The sequence below is a fragment of the Peromyscus californicus genome, unplaced genomic scaffold (genome assembly GCF_007827085.1).
Source record: "Peromyscus californicus insignis strain IS unplaced genomic scaffold, ASM782708v3 Scaffold_19__1_contigs__length_69161282, whole genome shotgun sequence".
Lineage (NCBI taxonomy): Eukaryota > Metazoa > Chordata > Mammalia > Rodentia > Cricetidae > Peromyscus > Peromyscus californicus.
The window spans coordinates 43,693,966-43,719,616 of NW_026294491.1; the positions used below are offsets into that span (position 1 = coordinate 43,693,966).

The 25,651-nt window shown below is 39.0% G+C and overlaps 1 protein-coding gene across 11 annotated transcripts in view; it reads left to right on the forward strand.

Annotated features, from left to right (window-relative positions):
- The window catches only part of Phf3 (PHD finger protein 3), a 76,037-nt gene extending 51,529 nt beyond the window's left edge, over positions 1–24,508 (forward strand). For all 11 annotated transcript variants that reach the window (XM_052745245.1, XM_052745248.1, XM_052745247.1 and 8 more), the window contains 10 exons: positions 4,777–4,921; positions 5,001–5,157; positions 8,154–8,270; positions 11,325–11,456; positions 12,215–12,350; positions 13,401–13,596; positions 14,552–14,699; positions 16,971–17,060; positions 20,491–20,686; positions 20,901–24,508. In XM_052745245.1, coding sequence (XP_052601205.1) covers positions 4,777–4,921; positions 5,001–5,157; positions 8,154–8,270; positions 11,325–11,456; positions 12,215–12,350; positions 13,401–13,596; positions 14,552–14,699; positions 16,971–17,060; positions 20,491–20,686; positions 20,901–22,996 — 3,413 coding nt within the window. In that variant the 3' untranslated portion in view covers positions 22,997–24,508. The remainder of the gene's footprint in view (positions 1–4,776; positions 4,922–5,000; positions 5,158–8,153; positions 8,271–11,324; positions 11,457–12,214; positions 12,351–13,400; positions 13,597–14,551; positions 14,700–16,970; positions 17,061–20,490; positions 20,687–20,900) is intronic.
- The last annotated feature ends 1,143 nt before the right edge of the window (positions 24,509–25,651 follow it).

Genomic DNA, 25,651 nt, shown 5'->3' on the forward strand with positions numbered 1-25,651 from the left:
CCGAGACAGGGTTTCTCTGTGTAGCTTTGGAACCTGTCCTGGATCTCCGCTCTGTAGACCAGGCTGGCCTCAAACTCACAGAAATCTGCCTGCCCCTGCCTCCCGAGTGCTGGAATTAAAGGCATGCGCCACTACCGCCCAGCTGTATTTTCCATCTTTATATATATATATAATCTGTTTTAAAAACTGTATTATTTTAAAGCTTTTTTTTAAGTCTAAGATTGTATATACTCTTTTTCTTCTCTCTCCCAAGCCTTCGTACTCTTTTAAACACACTATAACCCATTTAGAGTTTTTTTTCTGTCTGAATCTGTCTTTACTGTGTATCTGTAATCCTTTTCTGTCGGCATGAGCTTGTGCTGGCAGCTTAAGCTAGCAGGCAGCAGCTGGGAGAAGCCTCTCTGTACCTCCCCTGTGTGAGAGACTGCAGGAACCTTCATTGGCGGTTGGCTGCCAGCTGCCGGCTGCATCTCACTGGGGAGACATCTCTGCACTGCAGCTGGCATAAGACTGAGACTAAGAAGCTGCATTTGTTTCTGTGCAATTTAGAACCTTTTTTAAACTTTCTCAGGTTTTATGTGGAAATTCTCACTGAATGTTTGGGTGCCATTTGTAGGTGGAGTTTTCCTGTCCTGTAGCCACTCTCAAACAGAGGCTTGTATTAATTATAAATGCTCAACCAATAGCTCACGCTTATTACTAACTAGCTCTTACTTTTTAAGTTAACCCATATTCCTTATTTATGCTCTGCCACATGGCGGTAACTATTAACATGGCACATTCATCTCCTGCTCCCTCTGCCTGGCGACTCTAGACTCTGCCCTTCTTCCTCTAAGCATTCTCCTAGTCTGGCTCTTCTGTCTAACCTCCTTCTGTTCACCTGATGGCCAGTTTGCTTATCAAACCAATCAAAGCGACGTATATTCACACAGTGTAAAGGAATATTCCACAGCAAGGCAGAAGCAGAGTCCTTAAAATACCAGCTTTTTTTTTAACAGCCTGGGAATAGGAAAGGGTCCAACGAGGGTAACTTGAGAGGTGGATGCCTGTGAGATGGGGAGTAGTGTACTATGGTGCTGCAGCGCTTGAAGGGAAGTGATAAACTGTCAGGTGCCACCTGGGTATTAAACCTCTTAGCAAACTTAGCAAAGTAGGTGACTGATGACCTTGACAAGAATACTTTCAGAGAACAGTCAGGTAGAAACAATTGTAGCTTATGGCAGAATATGATGGAGGAACTGGAAGGATTCATTACAGTTAACTCTTGTGCAGGTAACTCTTGTAGGGCATCTGCTGATGAAGAGAGCAGGAATGTAGTAGTAGGTAGGGGTGGTGGTAGGGTTAAGGAATTTTACTTGGGATACGGTGTGTTTTTGTTCTCTGATGTAAGTTCTTGATGCCTTGTTGAAAATCAGTTGTTTGTAAATTGTTGATCTATTCTGTATTCTGTTTTATTCTATTGTTCTGTGCATTTTCTTTTTAAATGTTGGTAGCATGCTGCTTAGGCTAGTCAATATTGTAATGATTTCAGCTTTTTAGCTCAGGATTGCTGTGCCTGTGTAAGATCTTTTGTCGTTCACTACAAATTTCAGAAGTGTCTTTCCTATTTTTGTGGTGATATTTTGATAGGAATTATATTGACCATAGATTGCTTTGAATAGAATGAACATTTTAATGGTATTTTTTAGTTTGTAATAAGGGATAACTTTCTCTGTATTTTAATTTCTTTTATCATGGTTTTAAAATTTGCACTTAGATAAATTTATTCCTAAGTATTTATTTTGTTGTAGCTATTAGCAGTGAAGCTAATTTCGTAGTTTCTCAGGAATTTCATTATTGATATATATTTTAAAAATTACTGAGTTTGTCATATTGGTTTTATATTCTGCAGTTTTGCTGAATTTAATCACTCCTAAGAGGGTTGGGTTTTTGTTGTTTGTGTTATTTTATGGAATATTTCTTTTCGTATATATGACATCATATCTCCTGCAAGAGAGATAATTTGAGCTCCCCTTTTCTGTTTAAATGTCTCTTATTTGAAGTTTTTTTTTTGAGTATCGTGTTTCAAAAAAAACTGATTAGGGATGTTCAATCAGTAGTAGAGAATGTTGGGTGCAGTAAGAGGGAAAAAAACTAAGTAGGGGTGACTTTGTGATAGAAAAAGGTATTAGCTGAGATTCTGTTTTCTCAGTAAAATGTGAAATAAGTCAAACTGGAAGATAAGGGAGTGTTTTGTTAAGAGAAGGGAAAATGTGAGATGTCTGAGGGGATATCAGAGTTCCTGGGAAGACAGAATTAGTAGATGAGGGCATTGTCTAACAGAGAGAGTAAGTGCTAAGTAGACTAGGAACAACAGTGGTGCACTGTCTCGTTCGGTTTTTATTGGAAATGGGGTTATGAAGATAGTAAAAATGATAGAGTTAAAGAGTTTTAGAATAGTGGATATGTGAAAAATATCATTAGTCATCTAGGAAGTCCAAATCAAACCACAGTGGGATATCAGTTTATCTCTTTAGGAATGACTACTATGGGAAGGACGGAAGATAAATGATGCTACCAAAGTGTCTGCCAACTGGTGCATGGTATACACATAGAGTCTTTACAGACAGGGTTTTTCTGTGTAGCATTGGCTGTCCTGGAACTCACAGAGATCCACCTGCCTCCCAAGTTCTGGGATTAAAGGCATGTGGCGAGTCTACTCTATTATATGTGAAGTCTGAAATGCTGATCCTAGAAGCTGAGAATAGATGTGCAGTTATATCAGCTGGTGGCTACCAGAGGTTGGAGAGAGTTGGATAGGGAAATTTTATAAAATGGGCTAAGTTAGAAGCAAGAGATTCTGGTATATTATTACATAGCAAGGTGGTTGTAGATAGTAATAATGTATGCTTCAAAAATTTAGGAGTTTAAATGTGTTCACCATTTATAGAAGTGATAAATGATGAGATAAATTTAAGGTGATTTATGCATTGCATGGTGTTTATCTGTATCATAACAATATACTCCATTAGTGAGTACAGTTTTTAATATATCAAATTCACTCTTTTTTAAATAATTAAGTATTTTCATTTATTTTACATCCTGATCGCAGTTTTCCCTCCCGTTCCCTCCTCCCCCACCTCTTCTCTACACCCCTACAGTCCCCCCCATCTATTCCTCTTCCATCTCCATTCAGAAAGGGGCAGGCCTCCCATGGGGGTCAACAAGGCATGGCACATCAAGTTGAGGCAGGACCAGGCTCCTCCCCCTGCATCAAGACTGGGCAAGGCAACCCAGCATGGGGAATAGGTTCCCAAAAGCCAGCTCAAGTGCCAGGGACAGGTCCTGGTCCTATTGCTAGGAGCCCTGCAAACAGACCAAGCTACACAACTGTCACCCCCATAGATTGGTCCCATGCAGGCTCCCTAGCTGTTGGTCCAGAGTCCATGAACTCTGCCCAGCTCAGGACAGCTATCTCTGTAATTTCCTGTGTCATGACTTTGACTCCCTGGTTTGTACAATCCCTCCTCCCTCTTCAGCGGGACTCCTGGAGCTCAGCCCAGGGCTTGGCTCTGGATCTCTGCATCTGTTTCAATCAGTTACTAGATGAAGGCTCTCTGATGACAATTAGGATAGTTACCAATGTGATTTCAGGAGATGGACAGTTCAGGCACTATTCCTAGGAGTCTTTGCTGGGGGTCATCCTTGTGGATTCCTGGGAAATTCCCTGGCACCAGGCTTCTCCCTAACCCCGAATTGCACCCTCCCCATCAAAATATCTCTTTCCTTACTCTCCTCCTCAGTCCCACTCCCAACCTCATGTTCCCATCCCCCTAGCCCTGTCAAATTCATTCTTGAAGATTTACTTTTATTATTTCTAATGATGTGTATGTGTGCATGTCGGTGTGTGGGTATGTACATGTAAGTGCAGGTGCCTCTGGAGGCCAGAGTTAGAGGGGATTGTGAATAGCCTGACATGGGTGCTGGGAACTGGACTATGATCCTAGAAGAGCCATCTTTCAATTCGCCTGGAATAATTTTTTGAATGCCAACAAACAGAAACGAAAAGAATTATTGATCTAAGAAGATTCTAGAATAAATGAGCTGTTGTCAAAGTCGTAGATTGTTTGACTTTGAGATTTTGAAAATGTGTGAGAATTAGTAATGGAAGAAAGAAAAACCAGTGGAGTGCATTAGTATTCAGCTAATGTCAAACACAAGGCAAAAAACTCAGTCGATTCTGTTACTTATTAATAAAGTCATCACATTATTTGTTTACTTTGTAAATTTGGGTCAGATTTTCTAAGTAGCTTCTTAAAAGTATAATAGTCGGGCGGTGGTGGTGGTGGTGGTGGTGGTGGTGGTGGTGCGCACCTTTAATCCCAGCACTTGGGAGGCAGAGCCAGGTAGATCTCTGTGAGTTTGAGGCCAGCCTGGTCCACAGAGTGAGTTCCAGGACCGGCTCCAAAACTACACAGAGAACCCCTGTCTCGAAAAACCAAAAACAAACAAACAAACAAAAAAAGTACAATAGTATATGAAGAGTAACTGTCTCTGAAACCCTTATTGAAATGGGCAAAGAGTGCGAGTGCGTACAATTTATGGCTTTAGGATTGCTCTTGATCACTGGACTTTTAATTAGCATTTTCGTACCAGGACATTGGAATAATGGACTGGGCTCTGATGTTATTTCTAAATAGTGACTTAGTCTGCCTTGATTTAAACTTAAATCATGTATTATAAAAGAAAGTGTCTCTTTAAAACAGTTTAATGAGTTTAGGTACTTTTTAAAATTAGGTACTCATGAGAAGCAAGAGATGAAAAAGAAGAAAGTTGAAAAAGGAGGACCTCATGTGCACCCCCCTGCTGCTGCTTCCAAACCTTCTGCAGATCAAATCAGACAGAGCGTCCGGCATTCCCTTAAAGACATTCTTATGAGAAGGTAACATGTTGTTATCACAAAAGGTTGAATGGCATTTATTCCATGTATTTGAAAATAATTGAGTTGTTTTAATTTTAAGACTTATAGACTCAAATTTGAAGGTTCCAGAGGAAAAGGCAGCAAAGGTTGCCACAAAAATTGAAAAAGAGCTTTTCTCTTTTTTTCGAGACACGGATTCCAAGTATAAGAATAAATATAGAAGCTTGATGTTCAATCTAAAAGATCCTAAAAACAATGTAAGTAACTTGTTTTGTCTCTGAATTTTCTTAAATTTTATTTAATTTTGTAAGAGTGTGCATGTGTGTCAGTGGGCATGTGTATACTTGGCTCTTTTGTCAAAGGACAACTTTCAGGAGTCAGTTCTCTCTACAGTGTGAGTCAGAGAATTGAACTTAGGTCATCAAGCTTGGTAGTGAGCACCTTCACCCACCGAACCATCTCACCAGTCTTATAGATGTTTATGCTTGCCACTTTCCTGAATAGGAATCCAAGATTGTAATAAAATAGCTCTTCAATTTACTCTTTGAAGTGAGACTATCTCAAATACGTCCTGCAAGAGGTCCATAGCCTGAGTGCATCCCCGAATAGCTATTGGTGTGATCCAGCACACTTGTAGATGACATCAAGTCACATTGTGAAAATGTTGAGCACCGCTGGGCAGCTCATACAATATTCTTTGTTGTTTGGTCTATTTGCTTGTCGTGCTAGGGATTGAATTTGACCCCATGTCATGAAGTGTGTTCTGTACAACTGACGTCCTTCCCTCACTGTCTTAGTGACACCATGACCACGGCAGCTCTTACAAAAGAAACATTTAATTGGGCTGCTTATAGTTCAGAGGTTCAGTCCATTATCATCATGGAGAGGGACATGGTAGTGTGCAGGCAGACGTGGTGCTAGAGAAGGAGCTGAGAATCCTACATTTTTGATCTGAACTACCACACTCACTAAGAACATGTCAGTTTTCACTGTCAGAGAAGGTGAACAGGGTCTTGAACTTAGATGTAGCTGAGGATGACTTTAAACTTCTGTTCCTTCTGTTTCCAACTCTTGAGTGCTGGGGTCATAGGCTTGAGCCACCTTGCTCACCTTAACATGTTGTGGGGCTCAGACCCAGAGTTGCACTCGTGGTGGGTAAGCACTTTGCCAACTGAGCTTTGTATGCAGCCCTAGAACATAACATTTTAGTAAGGTCTTTTGCTACTTTATGAATCCTATACATTAGTGAGTAGTATTGTGAGTCTGTTGAACCACGTGTCTAGATTTATGTGCATTTCTTTCCTTTATTCTCTTGCAAACCCAGTTGAAAAAGAATTCATTCTTCAGTATTCTTCAGAATCTGTTAAGCCTAAGCATTTTAATCTAAATCTGTAAGTAGAACTGTGCCCACTAAAAACCTAAGTCACATTTAGTTCTAAACTAAAACAAAAATCCATGCATGGTGGCATATGCTTGATATCACAGCTACCTAGGGAATCTGAGGCAGAAAAAGTTCACTTAGGCTGTGAGTTCCTGGAGAGTTTGAGCATAGTGAGACTTTGCCCTTTCTCCAAGAAATTAAATAGAACTTTATTTTTTAGAGTATGTTTTAAATGTGGATTAAACATTATTGATCTCTTAATTATCTGTGATTTCTTGTTTGAGACTTAACAAAAATCTTAAAGCTGTGTGTGTTTGTTTTGTGTTTATGCATGTAAGTGTATTTATGTGTTTGTGTGTGTTTATACACAGAAAGTTCTATGCTGTGCACACTAAGCAAAAGTCAGGTAGTGAACACTTTCAAAGTTCCAAATGTAAATGAGATTGATTATTTTTGTGTGTTAAATTTACTTAGGTTCATTGAAAATTTTTTACTAAAGATGACTCTAGCTTATAGATTAAATTAAATCTCTTTATATAAAAGCTTTCACATTGGTGATGTAAGTTCACATAGTAATATTTGCTGCAACATAGTCATCCCTCAGTACTCATGCATTTCTGCATCTGTTTTTCCACCAACAGCAGATCAAAACTACTGGGGAAAAAATTACATGTGTACTGAACATGTATAGGCTTATTTTTCTAGTTGTCATTTCCTATGTAGTATGTGTAACAACTGTGTACACACTTCTTAACATTGTATTATATATTATAAGTAAATATAGAGATAGTGTCACTACAGTCGTGTGACACTTAACAATGCTGGTACAGTATAAAAAAAGTATTCATTAGGTGATTTTGCTATTGTGTACACATCGAAATGTATTTACATAGACTAAGGCAGCCAAGCCATCTTCTCTGTCACTAAGCAATAAAATCTTAGCTGTATATCATTGTTTGGTTAGGCTATTGTGGAATGAAGTGTTATGTCACACAGAGCTATGTATGGATTCATGTATATAGGTTATATGCAAATAGTACATCATTCTTATTGGCAGTTTAAACATCTGAGGATTTGGTGTTTGGGTGAGTTCCTGGGACCATTCTTCCTAATGCTTATGGACAAACTGTATTTGGTTGAAGTACTTTCAAGATATTAACACCTATTGAAAAAAAGATTGCATTGTACAGTCCATCATGGACCAAGAACTTTTTGAAATATATAATCTAGAAACTTTCTCAATAATCAAATGAAGATTATTTTTCTTTGCAATGAGTTCTTTGCTATGGTTTCCATTCAAGCCTGCCAGGATTCAAATGTAGAAATCTTAAAAACAGAGAAGTTATTACATTGATAAAAACTGTTTTATTCAGTGCCTTAACTATACAGTGGAGTGGTTATTATAGTTTGTCCTGGGATAGACTTAATATTTTTGGACAGGTGTATGATGGTTTCATTGCACTTGCTTTTTCATGTTGATTTTTATGTGGATTTTCTTTTCTTTTTTGGTGGTGGGGTAGGGTGGGGTGGAGCAGAAGCCTAACAGAATGTACTGCGTTCTGTAGCCGAGGCTGTCCTTGAACATTCCACCCTACTGCTTCACTCTCCTGAGTGCTGGATTGCTGGATTGCTGGGATTGCAGGTGTGGCCGCCATATTGACATCAAGTTGAATTTTATGTAGGAAGTGTTTTACTCTTCCAGAACACAAAGCTGTTAGGCTGCATATGCTAAGTTATATATAAATTATGAGTGTTTATAAATCAGGCTTAAAAGATGCTTCAAAGTTTATTTATTAGAAGTTCACATATCACTGCTCTCTTTTATTTCTAAATGTTTGTGTTTCTTTTTCTTTTCATTTTAAAATCCTGTAGATATTATTTAAAAAAGTCCTAAAAGGAGAAGTAACCCCTGATCATCTTATAAGAATGAGTCCTGAAGAACTAGCCTCTAAAGAGTTAGCTGCGTGGAGACGAAGGGAAAACAGACACGTAAGGACATCCATAACTCTGTGTTTGGCTTGGCTCTCAAAGTCTTTGTTTTAAGATTCAGGGTTTTTTTATTTTATGTATGCATGTTTTGCCTGTATGTAAGTGTTTCCCATTCATGCAGTGTCTGAAGAGGGCATCTGTCTTAGGGTTTCTCTTGCAGTGATGAAACACTAGAACCGAAGCGCTTGGGGAGGAAACTGTTTGTCTGGCTTACATATCCCGAGTCAGAGTTCACTGAGAGAAGCCTAGGCAGGAGCTGATGCAGAGGCCGTGGAGAGGTGCCGCTTACTGGCTTGTTTCTTTTGGCTTGCTTAGCCTATTCTCTTCTAGAACCCAGGACTGTCAGGCCAGGGGTGTCCCCACATTGTGTCCCTACAATGGGATGGGCCCTCTCCCATTGATCACTAATAAAAAAATGCCCTTCAGGCTTGTCTGCTTATAGCCTGATCTTGTGGAAGCATTTTCTCAGTTGGAATGCCCTCCTCTCAGATGACTGTAGCATGTGTCAGGTTGACATAAAACTAGCCAGCACTGCTTTGGGTCCCAGAAACTAGAGTTACAAACAGTTGTGAGCCTCCATGTAGGTTCTGGGGACTGAATGCAGGTCTTCTGCAAGAGCAAGTGTCCTTAACCATTGAGCCTCTCCAGCCTGTTTCTTAAATTCTTACATCTCTGTTGTTTCTCTTCATCTCTCTGCAGGGTTTTTTTGTTTTTGCTTTTTTCATTTTTGCTGGTCACCAGATTATAGAACTACTTTGTTTTATTACTTGCAAATTAGAACAGTTGGAAAATAAGTGTTAACCAATCTATACTCTCTGTAACCAGTTCAAATGTGTTATGAACATTAAAATTTTAAAGAATCAGATGGTTTAATTCTAAAACTTGGTACAAGTTTAAAATCTTTTACTATCAAGTTCCATGGGCAAAATTTCTGAAGAAAGTCAAGAATTTTTAGAACTAATTTATTATTGAGAAGATATAAATTGAATAGCCATGTGTAAATATACATAGAGATATTGTTATGTTTATGTGTTAACTGTTGCAGACTGAACTGGAGTGTTGTAATATGAGTACCATACCTCATTTTGAAATTAAAAATTTCTCAAAGTCACAGGTGCCAAGAATTTTCAGTTGCAATTTAAACTTGCAGTGTCTTTAAAGTCAGTCTTCAAAGATTAACTAAAAAGTTCTTTTCTTTTTGAGGAAAGATCTCATTGTATAGCCCAGACTGGCCTTGAACTTGTAGTCCCTTCCCCCAGCACTCCCTGAGTGCTAGGCATGGCCACCTGCACCGCCATGCCTAGCAAGATTGAGGGAATTTATGACTTAGCCATAGTGCCCAATATTAGCTGCCTGTTTTAAGAAATAATGATTATATGTGTTTGTGTTGCCCTGCCTCATGTACCTGATTCTTTTGCCAATGATGCTTGCTTCCATCATAGGCATTAATCCTCCTTGGTCTGTGTCAGAGGTGGTCTCAAGGTCAAGAGGCCTTCATGTAATGTATTATGTCTATTTGTACATCTTTTTTTTTTTTTTTTTGCTTTGATCTTACATAATCTTGCCTCCTTTTTATTTTGAAAAAAATCTTAGCATTATCTTTCTCTTCACATTCCAAATATACACTTGCCAAACTGAAGTTTAAAAATTGTCTACCAGTGTCATTTTGCATTGGAGCCCATGTTTTTCTTTTCTTGGACATTCTCCTTGATTTTTTTTTTTTTTTCCTGGTTTTTTGAGACAGAGTTTCTCTGTGTAGTTTTGGTGCCTGTCATGGAACTCGGTCTGTAGCCCAGGCTGACCTCAAACTCACAGAGATCTATCTGCCTGCCTCTGCCTCCCAAGAGCTGGGATTAAAGGTGTGCTCAACCACCACCCGGCACTCCTTGATTTTTTAAAAAGTTATTTTATTTGCTATTATTGTGCTGTGATAATGGGGAGTCGGTGGTATTCCATGGCACATTTATTTGTGAATGTCAGAAGACAAGTTTGTGAGCAGATCACTCCACCTGCCTTTCCATGGATTCTAGGGATCAAAGTCAGGTTTGCAGGTTTATGTAGTAAGAGCCTTTACCTGTTGAGCAATCTCACTGGTCCTATGTGACTTTTTTAGTGTATATTTTACAACTAACAAACAAGAGATGAATGGACAGACCTTTACTGTAGCTGGAGCTATCTCCAGTCCCGCCTGGGCCAGCAGCCACTCAAACACACAGACACTTATATTATTTAAACTGTTTGGCCTAATGGCTAAGGCTTCTTGCTATCTAGTTCTTACATCTTAAATTAACCCATTTCTATAAATCTATACCTTGCCATGTGGCTCGTGGCTTACCAGTATCTTACATGTTGGTACTCATCGCAGCGGCTGGCAGTGTCTTCTGACTCAACCTTCCTGTTCCCAGAATTCTCTTCTTTGCTTGTCCTGCCTATACTTTCTGCCTGGCTACTGGCCAATCAGCATTTTATTTTATCAATCAATCAGAGCAACACATTCACAGCATCCCCAGCACTTCACGGTCCTTACTCCTCCTTGCTCTATTTGACACCCCCCCCCCCCACTATCTTGTATTCCTGTTATACTTGCTAACTTTCATATGTTGCTGCTGAGTTTCTTTATGATAGCTGTTAATTACTAGTGTTACTAAGCAGGCTCGGAGACAGTACTAGGGGTTACCAGTTTTTTTGTTTTTATCATTGAGTAAGCTGGTATTGGAGGGATACACTAGAACATCAAATAAGGAAGATGAGTTCAGTTAGGTCTTGCTTCCTTTTGCACTTACAGGTGTGCAGGCAGATTTCAAGTATAAATACTGGTTTCCCTACTCGGAACCTGGCCTTTCAGGTGCCTCCTTACAGAATGTTAGGGTGAGCCTCTCCTGGCTGAGGCATAGAGTTGAGTTCTTAAGACTTGTCAACATTTAATAGAGTTTATTTGTATTTTATATGACAGACAAGCTATAAATTAATTATGTATAATAATTTATTAGGTAAGTAAGTCCTCATTAGTTAAAGCACATACTTTAAATATTTTCTTCAAATATTTTCTATTAGACCATAGAGATGATTGAGAAAGAACAAAGAGAAGTGGAAAGACGACCAATCACAAAAATAACTCACAAAGGTGAAATAGAAATTGAGAGTGACGCCCCCATGAAAGAACAGGAAGCGGCCATGGAAATACAGGTGAAGAACAGATGTGTCCTGTTTTGCAGCTTAGAACATGAAGATGAAGGAAAGCTTTCTTTGTGTTTTTAAAGCAGAACACTATTTTTAAATCGTGTATTTTAAAGTAGCCTGTTTTCTATTGGATTGGTTGTTATGAGCTTATTTTTCTCAGTGTGCAGAAAATTGTCTGCATTATAGGCTCCTTTTGAAAAACTTGCTAGAATCCTGAGGGTATTTGATAGAGTAATTCCTCGGTGCTTTGTAAATAGTGTAATTTGAGAACGATTGCAACTTTTCTTAAGATTTGCTTTCTCTTGTATAATAGAAAAATGAGGAATAAGTAGATCAAGGTGGAGATAGTCTATTTTAAGTTTCCTTGTATTCAAATACCAGTAAAAACAATAATTTGAAGACTCATTAAAAGCTTTTATGAGTTGTTTTGAGTTTTTGCTCTAAATAATAAATGCTAATTGTTATTTTTACTTATTTATCTATCATATATCTTTTATTTTTATTTATTTATTTATTTATTTATTTTTTAGGATAGGGTTTCTCTGTGTGGGACCTTGGCTGTCCCAGAACTCACTCTGTAGACCAGGCTGGCCTGGATTAAAGGCATGTGTCACCATGCCTGGCTTTTATTTTTTTCTTAAAGTAAAAACTATGAACATAATGGCTTTACTTTGGAAAATATGTTTATAAAATAACAAGTTGATTTTTAAAATTGATGCCAGATTTTATTGGCTAAAACTTTTTTTTATTCTCACTTATGTTAGGAACCTTCAGCTAATAAGTCATTGGAGAAGCCAGAAGGAACTGAAAAACAAAAAGAAGAGGTTGACTCCACATCTAAAGATACCACTAGTCAACACAGACAGCATCTTTTTGATCTGAACTGCAAGATATGCATAGGTTGGGAGTTTTGCTCACTCTAATGTTAACGCTCATTGTATAAGGAGTAGTTCTGTACTTGTTTTTGTAATTTGGGTAGGTTTTGTTTACCAGTTTGTATGGTGCAGCATCTACCTGCTCCTATTTTATGAAATTAGATCCTTTTTACAAATGTAAAAGCAGGCACAGCCATGCTTTTCCATGTTTACAGGAATATACATTTGGAATATACATTTAACAGTAGCATACAGGAAACATTTGTTAAAGACTACTAGACTTGCCCATTTTCAGAATGTCTGAGTTTTTTTTTATTTGTGTGTTTCTCCTTTTGGATGCTATAGGCCCAAATTAGCATCATTTTCTATACTTTACAGTGTTGTTCTTGTTTAGTAACTTAACATTGCACTATGCGTTTACTGTTAGGAACAGGTAGGATACAGAATTGTTTTACTTTTGAACTCTCAGTATTTTAGATAGAAATTGATCAGGGAATCAGATTTACTTTAGGTTATTACAGTGTTTTTGTTTTAGTTTTTTTTTTTTTTTCCCCCCTGGCTGTCCTGGAACTTGCTTTGTAAACCAGGTTGGCCTCAAACTCAGAGAGATCCACCTGCCTTTATCTCCCCAATGCTGGGATTAAAGGTGTATGCTACCATGCTTGGCTAGTTAACATTCTTTTGCTGATTTTTTCACATTAATAAGTGAGGACAAACACCTTCATCTCCTCATTTACATGTGATGTTTTCTATTTAAACATTGGTAATAATTACAAAATGGTCAAAGGGGGTGTTAAGTTAGTACAGGTAGAACCCTAGAGTGTGCTGGAAATTGCATTTCAGTTAGCTTAGGCCTCTGTGGAAGATGGAATTGTTCTCTGTGGAACAATTCCTTGTTGGTTCTTAGAATTGGTGTAACACCTTGCTGTGAGGAAACATTATAGGTAGATATTACCCCAGGAAATGTTTTACTTAGTAATTGAACCAGAGAAACTAAATCACTTTAGAAAGTAAAAATGAATGCAGATTTTAAAATTGCAGGTAACAAGTTTGTTTTGGTGTCTTATGGCTTCAGGTCGAATGGCACCACCTGTAGATGATCTTTCTCCAAAAAATGTGAAAGTTGTTGTTGGAGGAGCTCGTAAACATTCAGACAACGAAGCAGAAAGTTTAGCAGATGCATTGTCTTCAACTACAAATATTCTGGCTTCTGAATTCTTGGAGGAGGAGAAACAAGAGTCTCCCAAATCAACGTTCTCTCCTACGCCACGGTAGCTTTCTCTCAGTCATAATTCTATAACCATTGCTTACCTGTACTTACGAGTGTGCAAACACAGATAGATAAGTGACATACTAGGGACTTTTCAGAAAGTAAACTGTGTGTGTGTGTGTGTGTGTGTGTGTGTGTGTGTGTGTGTGTGTGTGTGTGTATATTTTATAACAGGCCCATTGAGATAAGTGAACAGGACTCTGAAAGTTACTTTATTTTGAATGGATTTTGGAGTTAAGAGATTTGAGAGATGAAGTAACAACTTTCAAACTCTATTATGGGCTGGGGAGATGGCTCAGCATTTAAGAGCATTGGCTACTCTTCCAGAGGGCTGCTTTCCCCAGGTCAGCTCGTAACCATCTGTACTACAGTTCCAAAGGCTCTGACGCCCTCCCCCGGCCTCCATGGACACGCATATGATACACAGACAAACATGCAGGCAATACCCCAGACCCATGGAATAAGAACAAGTAACTCCTTATAACTACACCAGAGACGAGTGAGTTAAACACGCCGCTCCCACAACGTAGGGGATACAGCCCTTGCTGTATGCTTGCACGTCTGTGGATCTACTGTAGTCTACTTCAACCAGCCCAGAAGAATGATTTGTAAATCATGACTGTGTGGTTGTAATTGTAATTTATAAATTGAAAATGTAAACTTTTTATTGACCTTTATTTATACTTACTTTTATTGATAGTCTTCTTGACATAAAATACTTTGAATGACTATGTAGAAAATTGACTGATTTGTGGATATTTTACTACATTTATTTGTGTGTGTGTGCTGTAGCACTGAGGTGGAGGTTAGAGGACAACTTGGTTTTGTTGATTTTCTGTTTCCACCTTTATGTGGGTTCCAGGGATTGAACCCAGGCCGTTAGGATTGGTGGCAAGTGTCTTTACCCACTGAGCCATCTGGCTTGCCTTGTTGTTAACTTTAGTATTCTTTTTTAGTCCAGAGATGCCTGGAACTGTTGAAGTTGAGTCTACCTTCCTGGCTCGATTGAACTTCATCTGGAAAGGTTTTATCAATATGCCGTCGGTGGCAAAGTTTGTTACTAAAGCCTACCCTGTATCTGGATCCCCTGAGTACTTGACAGAGGTACTGTGAACTTTTCCGCCTTTCCTTGCATGGGTTCATGGGTTTCTGAAAGCAATAGTCAGGGAGACATACGGTTAATAATAATTTAAAAAGTTCTAAACCCATTTATTAATGAGCCTTAAAACAGCTCAATTAATGAAATTATTAATTCACAAATGAATTTGCAGACTAGTAGAAAACTGTACTCTGAAAGTTTTAAACTTAGATACCTTACTTTGTCTAAAACATACTTCACTGAGACAGAGAATAAAAACCAGTGTTTCCATGATTATCCAAGTTTGTTTTTAAGTAGAGATTTATGTAAAAGACTGCCATGTTGATGGCAGAGTTAGCCTATCGAAAAGGTGTCTTAATTGTTAGAGAAATGGAATTGTTTATGTTTCAGGACCATAGTACTGTCTCTGTCACTGTTTAGACTGGAAAGTAAAGCTTACATCTAATTGGCAGTCTCAGGAGACCACTGACCAATCACTGTAGTGGTTCCTGTGGTAGATTGTATATCCAAAGGAAGAAAATGTTAACTAGTAGAAAATAAACAGTAGTAGAGTAATACTGTAATTGGGGACCAAGTATGACATTTCAACAACTACATCAAAGGAGACAAAATCAGTGCACATGTATTATTTATAGACATTATTTTTGTTGGTTTGTTAGATTAGCCTTTTCATTTATTTCTAGTCTTCTGATCATAAAAACAAAAGTTATTTAAACAATTCGTTTCGGATTTTCACAAGCCTAAGTCATGACCATTCTCTGTAATGTTAAGGTGAGCTTTCTTGTAATTAGGCTGAAATTGTACTGGGTCTGTCTCACCCTTCTTTCTCCTCCTGGTGTCCTAGGTGCCCATCCCAGGGCGCTGTATGCATGGCAAGCTTTCTGCCACCTAGTTACGGCCATAGTCCTTTACATTGCCATTGGTTTTTAGTTAATACACAATGCTATTGTTACAGGGTTTACTCGGCTAATAGTTTTTTAGGAATGTGAATTTTGTTAGAGAAAAATTGATGGGCCAGTGATGGTCTTTTGGAAAAAAAGTCTTAGATTTTTAGTTTTTCTTTAGATTATTTTGAAGGTAATTCTTTTACATGGATAATTAGGTCCTGGACTTTGAATGAAGCTATTTTTCTCAGTGCTACAGTTTCTATGTTATTACTTTCTTGAACTTCATCTCTGCTTTTTAGTTACTTAGTTTTATTAGAGCTAAAATCTCAAAGTATTGAAAGCAACTAAGGAGTTAAACTTAGACTTAATTCTACTTTTATGATTTTCCTTGGTCTTTAGAGAAAAAAGGAATATGCTGAATAAATGTCTATTAATTATATATATGTGTATAATTTTCTCTTTGAAAAAATATACTTTGTAATTAAGTTGCCTAATATCTGAACTTCAGCTGTTAATAATCAAGAATACCTCAAAAAAAAAAAAAAAAAAAAAAAAAAAAGCACCAGGCATAGTAGCGTATGCCTTTAGTCCCAGCACTTAAGAGACTGAGGCAGAAGGATCTCTATGAGTTTAAGGCCAGTCTGGTCTACATAGTGAGTTCCGGGACAGCCAGAGCTACATAGTGTGACCCTGTTTTGAAAAATAAAACAAAAGAATCCTCCTGCCTACTACCCCTGACAACCACTGAAGAGCAGAGAGCCTGCCTCTGACTGTCCCGGAGTGGGCTGCTCTTCCTTAATTGCTTTGTGCTGGGTTGGCTGCTGGTTCTTTGTCTTGTGCTTGTCTATTCTGACCTGGCATGACCTCAGATATTTTTCCTGGTGTTGACTGTATTTATGTTTGTATCTAACTTTTTTTTTTGGTTCTTCAAGACATGGTTTCTCTGTGTAACAGCCCTGGCTGTCCTGGAACTCACTCTGTAGTCCAGGCTGGCCTTGAACTCACAGAAATCTGCCTGCCTCTGCCTCCCAAGTACTGGGATTAAAAGCATGTGTCACCACCACCCAGCCTAACATTACCCTCCTTAGTAAACTACATTTTCAGTATTATTTATTTGAAGTTGGCATTTGAGATAAGCTCAGTTGCTATCTGTCTGCTGTGTTTCATTTTCTGTTGCAATTGTTTACTCTTTGTGTGTTCTGATGGAGACTGACTGAACCTGAGACTTATACATGCTAAGCACACGTTCTACCACTGTGCTCTCAGCCCTGTTTACTTGTATTATCATTCAAATTATTCTCAAAGCTGAATATGTATGAATCATGGATATTGTAATGAAGATATTCTATATTTGTTGATTTTTTTTCTTTTTCCTTTTTTTAACCATAGGATCTACCAGATAGTATTCAAGTAGGTGGCAGGATATCACCACAGACAGTTTGGGATTATGTGGAAAAAATAAAAGCATCAGGAACCAAGGTGCGTAAACTTTTTAACAATACCAATATGTGAAATGTTTACAGAATCAAACTGCTTAGAGTCTTATAGAAGGATCCAGTGTTTCTTGAGGAAAGGGAGCTAATAAAAGTTTGAAATGTATATAATCTATCTTACAAAATGGAGGTAAAGAGCGTGGGAGGTGATGGACAGCTCGGTTGATAAAGCGGGTGCTATGCAAGTGTGAGGACCTTCGTTTGGTTCCCAGCACACATAATCATCTAGGGTGTGGAGATGCACACACATATATAATCTCAGCACTAGAGAGACAGAGGTGTGGACTTTTGGTGCTTGGCCAGTTACCAAGCCTAATTAGAGCCCAGGTCCCAGCTAGAGACTTTTTTAGAACAATATGGAGCATCTTGTTAGAAATGACACTTGGATTGACCCGTGGACTGCACATGGGAACACACACTGAAGTCCAGCCGTTTGCTCAGAGCCATGTGACATTCCCTTTGTTCTCTGCTGCTGGTGTGTATCCTCCTAGCCCTGTCTGTCAGCACTGTGGAAGAAAAGGTGTCAGAGTCAATGTTGAGATCTACCCTGCACTCTGAGTCCAGTGGTGCAGATACTGCAGAAGCTGGTCCTCCTTTGCCAGTTAGGATGCTGTGAGGCTTGGGGCTCTGGTCTGGGAGGATCATTTGGGAACCAGGCTACTTCTGTCACTTTATTGTTTCCTAGAGTGTTCGCCTTCATCAGGCAAAAATGTTTAAAGCTCATTTATCAGCAACTGATGGGGAGAAGTGGGGGCTGTTTGTCAAGTTATTTTTAAAGGCAAACCCCAGAAATTACAATCATCCCTTAATTTTATTTAATTTAATGGGCAAGAGCATAGTCAAACAGCGATGTGTGACTGTAAAGGAGACTGGTAAATGTAATCTCTACTGGATGGCCATGTGCCAGCCAGAAATTAAGATTTGTTAGTGACAGGAAGAGGAGACTGTAAACTGGGAAATAACCAGCCTCTATCATGGTAATAGTTCTCTTTAGTTTCTTAAACTCATAAAGAATGGTACCGCACAGGGATAATTTAAATAATTTCTTTGTAGAAGTTTCTTGTTTTTCTTTAGAGTGTCCCAAAATAGAAAGTCTTAAACCCTGGAAGATCTCTTTTTCCAATATAGGGTTTTTTTTTTTTTTTTTTTTTTTTTTTTTTTTTTTTTTGGTTTTTTTTCGAGACAGGGTTTCTCTGTGTAGCTTTGCGCCTTTCCTGGAACTCACTTGGTAGCCCAGGCTGGCCTCGAACTCACAGAGATCCGCCTGGCTCTGCCTCCCGAGTGCTGGGATTAAAGGCGTGCGCCACCACCGCCCGGCTCCAATATAGGTTTTTAAATTAAACTGATAATAATGTTAGAGTACTTTGAGACAATTAAAAGGTTACTAAGCTTGAGAGGTAGAGACAGACAGATCTCTTAAGGCCAGCCTGATCTACATAGCAAAATAAAACAAAACAGTTATTACATTGTTTGCTATCACTTCCATATATATATATAATATATATATTATATATATATATTATATATATATATAATATATGTGTATGCATACATACATATACATATGTATATATATTATTGCCCAGTACTTTATAGCATGCCTTCATATTGAACTGATTTAAACATAAGAATAGTTAGCTTATATGTAATGTGATGTTACTAAGACATTTTGGATATCCCTTATCCAAAATTCTTATGATCAGAAATGTTTCAGAGTTTGAACTTTCCTGAATTTTGGAATGTTAGCATATACATAAGATGATACCTTGGGAGTGGAGATTTAAGTATAAATGTGAAATGCATTTATGGGTTACATAAACCTTATAAACATAGATTGAAGGTAATTTCATGCCATATTTTTAGCTAACCATGTTTTGATTGTATCTTATCACATGTAGGCAGGTGTGGAATTTTCTAAATGTTGGCCCCCCCAAGTTTTAGAGTTGAGAGCATTTATATTATATTGAGTCTTCAGATTGGAGATGAAAACCCTTGTATAGTTTCTAGGAGGCAGAGCCATAGCTTAGCTCACTAATATTTCTTGTTCTTGTGTTGTGTTAGACTTTGTAGTGAAGCAGGCCTTTGCCATTTTGAATGAAAACCTTTAGGAAGAAACCTCCATTACTAAAAAAATAACAAAATTATGAGTATCTTTTTATTTAAAATAAAGCCAAGAACTCCAGAGATGGGCAACAAAATAATTGAGTTAGCCAATCACCTTAAAAACAGGATCAACATATACAGTGTATTTGTTTTTGGAGTCTTGTCAAAACCAAGTCTTCTTCATTCCTGTGTCTAGGCTCTGTAGGCTGGATTACAAGGCTTGTGTGTTTTTGTGTATGTAAGTCCTCGCTTATCATTGATTTCCACTCTCTTGAGGTTTTAGTTCTAAGGTGTATGATGAAAGAAATATTTTTCCATGCTGCTCTGTCCATCACGGGTGTGAGTCACCATGTCCAGTCTGTCTAGCTTTCAGACTATGTGTGCTACCCACATGCTAGCCATCTCCATCATCAGATAATCTTTATTTTTTTTTAATAGCCTCAAAACATAAAATTAAGTGATATTAACAATTTTAATACATTGTATTTTCCATTACTGTTAATGCCTTTCTGTGTCTAATTTATTAATTAGCTTTATCATTGGTATCATAAGTACATATAGGGAATGAATATATATTGTTCAGTGCTATCTGTGATTTCAGGCATCTATTGGGATCTTGGGATGTATCTCCCACAATATGGGGTCATTTTCTATGACATGGTTGGATAGTAGTGTATCCATCTATATCTTAGAACACAGGCTGCTCTCCGGAGGTTGTGTCTTTGGAAATCAGGAGTTGTGCAGATACAAAAAGACTTGGATTTCAACATTGTCTTTGCCACTGATAATTTGTGTGGCCTTGAACAGCTTCACTGTGTCCAAATGCCTTGGGCCTTCCCTTCTCTTTTCCTCTTCTGTGTCCCTACCTTACCCACACTAGGCAAATGTTCTGCTAATGAGCTGTTTCCACAGACCAGTTTTATCACGAGACAGCATCTCCTAAACTGCCCAGACTCACTTTGAACTCACTCTGTAGCCCAGTCAGGCATTAAACTTAGGATCCTTCTGCCTCTCAGTCTCCCAAGTGGCTGAGAGTACAGGTGTGTAGGTATATGCTACTATCCCTGGCAGGTTTCAATTTGTTATGGAAAGCCTTCAAATAGTACAGAATCCTCAATGAACCAGGAACTGTATTTTTCTTAGAGGTTGTTTCCTTTTAGTATTCTAGTTTCTATTTAAGTTGGGGACTGCTACTTGACAGCCATCATAAAACTCGAAACTAGATTAGTACTAACTAATAATAAGCTGTATTTAAAATTAAGCCACATTTTAGGTTACTATTCTAAGCAATTGTTTGTTACTCTCTTGAATAGGAAATCTGTGTGGTTCGCTTCACACCAGTAACTGAAGAAGATCAAATTTCTTACACTTTGCTGTTTGCATACTTCAGTAGCAGAAAGCGTTATGGCGTAGCTGCTAACAACATGAAGCAGGTTAAAGATATGTACCTTATTCCTTTGGGTGCTGCAGATAAAATTCCACACCCTCTTGTGCCTTTTGATGGACCTGGTAGGTATAAGTTTTGGTAATAGAATAAGATTGAAATAAAGTGGGAGGGGTCAGTCCAGAGTAAAAAGAATGGCTGCTTTTTGTCTTAGAATCCACACCATTAGAGACGGCGTGACAGGGCTAGCCACCATTCAATACCTTGGAATGAACTGCTTGTAAAATGTGCCCTTTTATGAAAGAATTGAAAATGACTGTTAGTGTTTATTTTCTCCAGGACTTGAGCTGCACAGACCTAATCTGTTGTTGGGCCTAATCATTCGTCAGAAGCTGAAGCGGCAGCATAGTGCTAGTGCCGGCCCTAGTCACACCGCTGAGACTCCAGAGACCGCCCCAGTAGGCTTGCCACCTGACAAAAAGGGTAAAATGGAGTCCTCCACAGAGGAGACCGCCGAGGAAGAGAATGACTTTTTCAACTCCTTTACAACTGTGTTACACAAGCAGAGAAACAAGGCCCCGCAGCCTCTTCAGGAAGACCTGCCAACAACAGCCGAACCTCTGCTGGAAGTCAGTAAGCAGGAGCCACCAAAACCCTTAAGGTTCCTTCCTGGGGTCCTCATAGGCTGGGAAAATCAACCCTCTACTCTGGAATTAGCCAATAAGCCTCTTCCTGTGGATGATATACTCCAGAGCCTTTTGGGCACCACTGGTCAAGTATATGAGCAGGCTCAGCCAGCTGTAGAACAAAGCACCCTTAAAGAAATTCCTTTTATAAGTGATCAAACCAACCCAAAAGTAGAGAAAATAGATAAAGTGGAAGTAACTGAAGGTGAAGCCAAGGAGATAAAAGTTAAAGTAGATAATAGTTCAGAATCTACAGGTAAAAATTCAGGAGGAGAAGAATCTTCGTTGGTGGGATCCTCTTCCAATTCTCCAGGGCCTTTGGTGAGTCTTAGTCTGAGAGGGAAACCTCCAGATGTTTCTACAGAAGCATTCTTAACAAATTTATCAATTCCATCAAAACAAGAGGAAACTGTGGAAAACAAAGAGAGAACATTAAAAAGACAGCTGCTCCAAGATCAAGAGAGTAATGTGCAAGATAATCGGACTTCAAGTGATTCTCCATGCAGGCCTAGTACAGGAAAGGGAAACATAGATGGGAATGTGAGTTGCAGTGAAAATCTTGCTGCTAACACAAGGTCCCCACAGTTTATCAATCTGAAAAGGGACCCCAGACAAGCAGCAGGCCGAAATCAGCAGGCAACCTCAGAAAGCAGAGATGCAGAGAGCTGCCGGAATGGAGACAGGCCTGCTCTGCCTGGTCCGTCCCACAACCAGGAGCTCCTAGCAGAACCCGTCAGTGGGGAGGGGAAGCTGTCTTCTGTAGAGAAGAACTCCTGTGGAGAGCCGAACGATGATCCTGAGGCTGCACAAAACTCATCCTCAGTAGAAAACTTCAATTCTTCACAGGCAGAGCAAGCCAATCCTTTACAGGAGGATATTTTAACACAAAATATTGAAACCGTCCACCCATTTAGAAGAGGATCGACTACAGCATCATCTCAATTTGAAGCTGGAAGTACATGCCAATCAGAATTTCCTTCTAAAAGCATCAACTTTTCTTCTAGGAGTACCAGCCCCAGGGCAAGTGCAAACTTTTCACCTATGAGGCCGCAGCAGCCCAGTCTCCAGCATCTCAAGTCTAGTCCTCCTGGATTCCCATTTCCAGGCCCTCCAAACTTCCCTCCCCAAAGTGTGTTTGGATTTCCACCACATTTGCCACCTCCGTTACTTCCCCCTCCAGGCTTTGGCTTTCCTCAAAATCCCATGGTTCCTTGGCCACCTGTTCATCTCCCAGGCCAACCACAACGGATGATGGGGCCCCTTTCACAAGCATCAAGGTATATGGGCCCACAAAATTTTTATCAGGTCAAAGACATTCGGAGACCAGAAAGGCGCCATAGTGACCCTTGGGGTAGGCAAGACCAACAACAACTAGACAGGCCGTTTAACAGGGGTAAAGGGGACCGTCAGAGATTTTACAGTGATTCCCACCATGTGAAAAGAGAGCGTCATGACAAAGAATGGGAGCAGGAATCTGAAAGGCACAGACACAGAGACCGAAGCCAAGAAAAAGACAGAGATAGGAAAAGCAAAGAGGAAGGGCACAAAGATAAGGAGAGGGCACGGGCATCCCATAGTGATCGAGCCACAGATGGGAAAGCAGGCCGAGAGAGTAAGAACGCAGACAAGAGACCAGACCAGGACAAGGAGAAGGAACGAGAGAAGAATAAACACAGAGAAGGGGAGAAGGACAGAGAGAGGTACCCCAAAGACAGGGACCACACTGACAGAGCAAAAAGCAAAAGGTGAAGTTTGTAGGCTGCTTCAGCGTCACAGTCAAAAGACTGTTCCATGTTGTGTATCTTTATAAGATTGCCTGGTAGGACTGCCATCTTTAAATCTCCACTGTTGGTGGTTTGCAGAGCAGTAAACTGTGCCAGAGCAGCGTGCTCTGTCTGCACCAGTGCCCACCATCCTTCACACCACTGTCCTACTACAGGAATTTACTATTTTTAAAAGTTTTACAATGCTGTATATTCAAAGATTGTTTTATTAATGCAATAAAGGCGTAGAAATTTTAGTTTTATTCCTTAATTGGCAAATATGGTTAACTATGGAATATATTTACTGCCTCTAGTGAATGTCCTTTATATAATGACTAATTTGAAAGTAATCTGTGTGCTGTACATTGTTTTCAATTGCACTGTTTTTAAAGAAAATGTAGAGGAGCAACAAAAGCCAGGCGACTTCCTAATCAGACCATACTAATCATCTAGCTGGGCAGCTTTTGACCGTGGATCGGAAGCCCAAGGAGTCCATTTATTGCTCTAATCTGTACTTATTGAAGGCATTTCTTACCATGTACTGCAGTTTGTGGTAGGCCATATTCCTTTCCTTTCTGGCTCTTCAGAAACTTGAATACTTAAGCTTGTACATGATCTTGTGTTTTGCTATCCTTTTTACTGTAAAATGTAAATATTTTAAGGGATATTTTGATTCTAAATATGATAAAAGAATTTCTCACCTACTTTGTGTGTGTGATTTGAAATTCAGTAGTAAAAGAGGTTCTTCAAATCTTCTTTTCCTTGAGACATTATTCTTTTACTCAGCAAGAATATGGAGACATAATGTCAGACATTACCTAAGAGGAATGGCTGTTTTTCAATACTAGACGTACCGCTTCTAAAGAGGCTACCACTTCTAAAGAGGCTAGTATTTAGGACCGCCAGCAGGGAGCTTTGCAGTAGCCCACTTAGTTGCTGTTATGACTCTGAACACTTATATATGATCAAACTTTGTTATACGGACTCAGTAATCATTGTAAAACTGCAGAACTTTTAAGTGAAATGTATTTTGAAAAATTTTTTTTTTTTGTAAAATGATTGATTTGTAGGGCAACTGTAAAACTGAATATGCCAGTTTGACTTGAAATAGAAAATACACAAGACTGTTGTTCTTTCAGATCTAAACTTACCTACACCCTGAAATACATCATGTACTGATGTTTAAAACATAAAGCTACGGTAGCTGCCAGATGATGTTCACACTTGAGACCCAATCAAGAGCGATCAGTGTTCTTACCTACTTGTACCCGTGAAGAAGAATGCCAGTAACTCCACAAAAATTAAGAAAATTGTTCCTGAAGGTTTTTGAAACGGAATTAACCTTGCTATTCTCACTAGAGAAAATAGCAGTCAAACATTTTGTCTGAATTGCAAGGATTACAATATACTTATTTCATCTTTGCCTCTGAAGTTTATCATCATCATGAAAAGTTCTAAAATGAAGGGTTTTCATTTAAATAAAGTATTTTTAACTTTGGTCTACTTTTATTTTGGAAGTTAACTTGCTAGGGAAAGACAAGTCCTTACACAAGACGAGTCCTAAGGCTAATCATTGTTTACATGATTGTGAAGAAATGGGTTATTTACTCCACTGGTCAGGAAATCGGCTTTTACTAATGTATGTGGATTAAGCTTTGCTTTCCTCCACAGTCACATGTGTTCAGTAGTTGTGCTATGAAAATTGAGACTGAGAGGGAAGCAAAAACATTTATAGCCTTTCTATTCATTCCATTGCATTCCTGAACCCCCTTTCAGCAACCTAACTCAGACAGGAATAGGAAGACAACTGTACCCACACATCTGTCCATACAGGTGGGCTAGTGTACGTTAACCACATGGCCGAACTGCAATGCTCCATTGTTCCTGCTGTGAAAGGGATATACATCTAAGAGGGAGGCGGCCACAAGTCTGCCCCTTTGGGGGGAGTCAAGATGTTTTAGGGTTCTCTAGAGGAAAGGAACTTATAGAATATATATTTCATTAGAACAGCTTATAGGCTGTGATCCACCTAGTCCAACAATGGCTATTTACCAACGGAAAGTTCAAGAATCCAGTCAGTCCACAAGACTAGACAAGTCACTTGGTCTTTAGTGGATGCCAGAATTGCCAGAGAAGTAGGCTCTAATGGCTAATGAAGGGGTAGACTTTATAGTGAGAGCAAGCAAGCAGAGGGCATTATAAAAAGGCTGCCAGCAGAGTTTGGCAAAGGTTAAAGATACTTCTTCCCACCTCAAAAGACCTGGAATAAAAGTGGGTCTTCCTACTTCAAGTTAAGAAAATATCCCTCACAAGTATACCTAGCCAGATGTAGTCAAGTTAACCGAGAATAGCCATTACACTAGAGTATCTACCTACTTACCTTTTCTAGCTTCAAGATCCACCACCCCCCCACCCCCCCCGCTCGTAGTCACTTCCCCATATTTAAAGGCAGAGAAGAGAGGCCCAGTTTTATGTTACCATCCCAGACCTTCTCTTCTGGTGCCCTTACACTTAAAAGTGTGTGTGATTTCATTTGCCCACCCAAATAATCCAAGATAGCCTTCCTATCTGAAAGCTGAATGGGTGTCACCATTTCTCTGCTATTTAATCTGACATTTACAGGTTTTGCAAGGATGTGAAG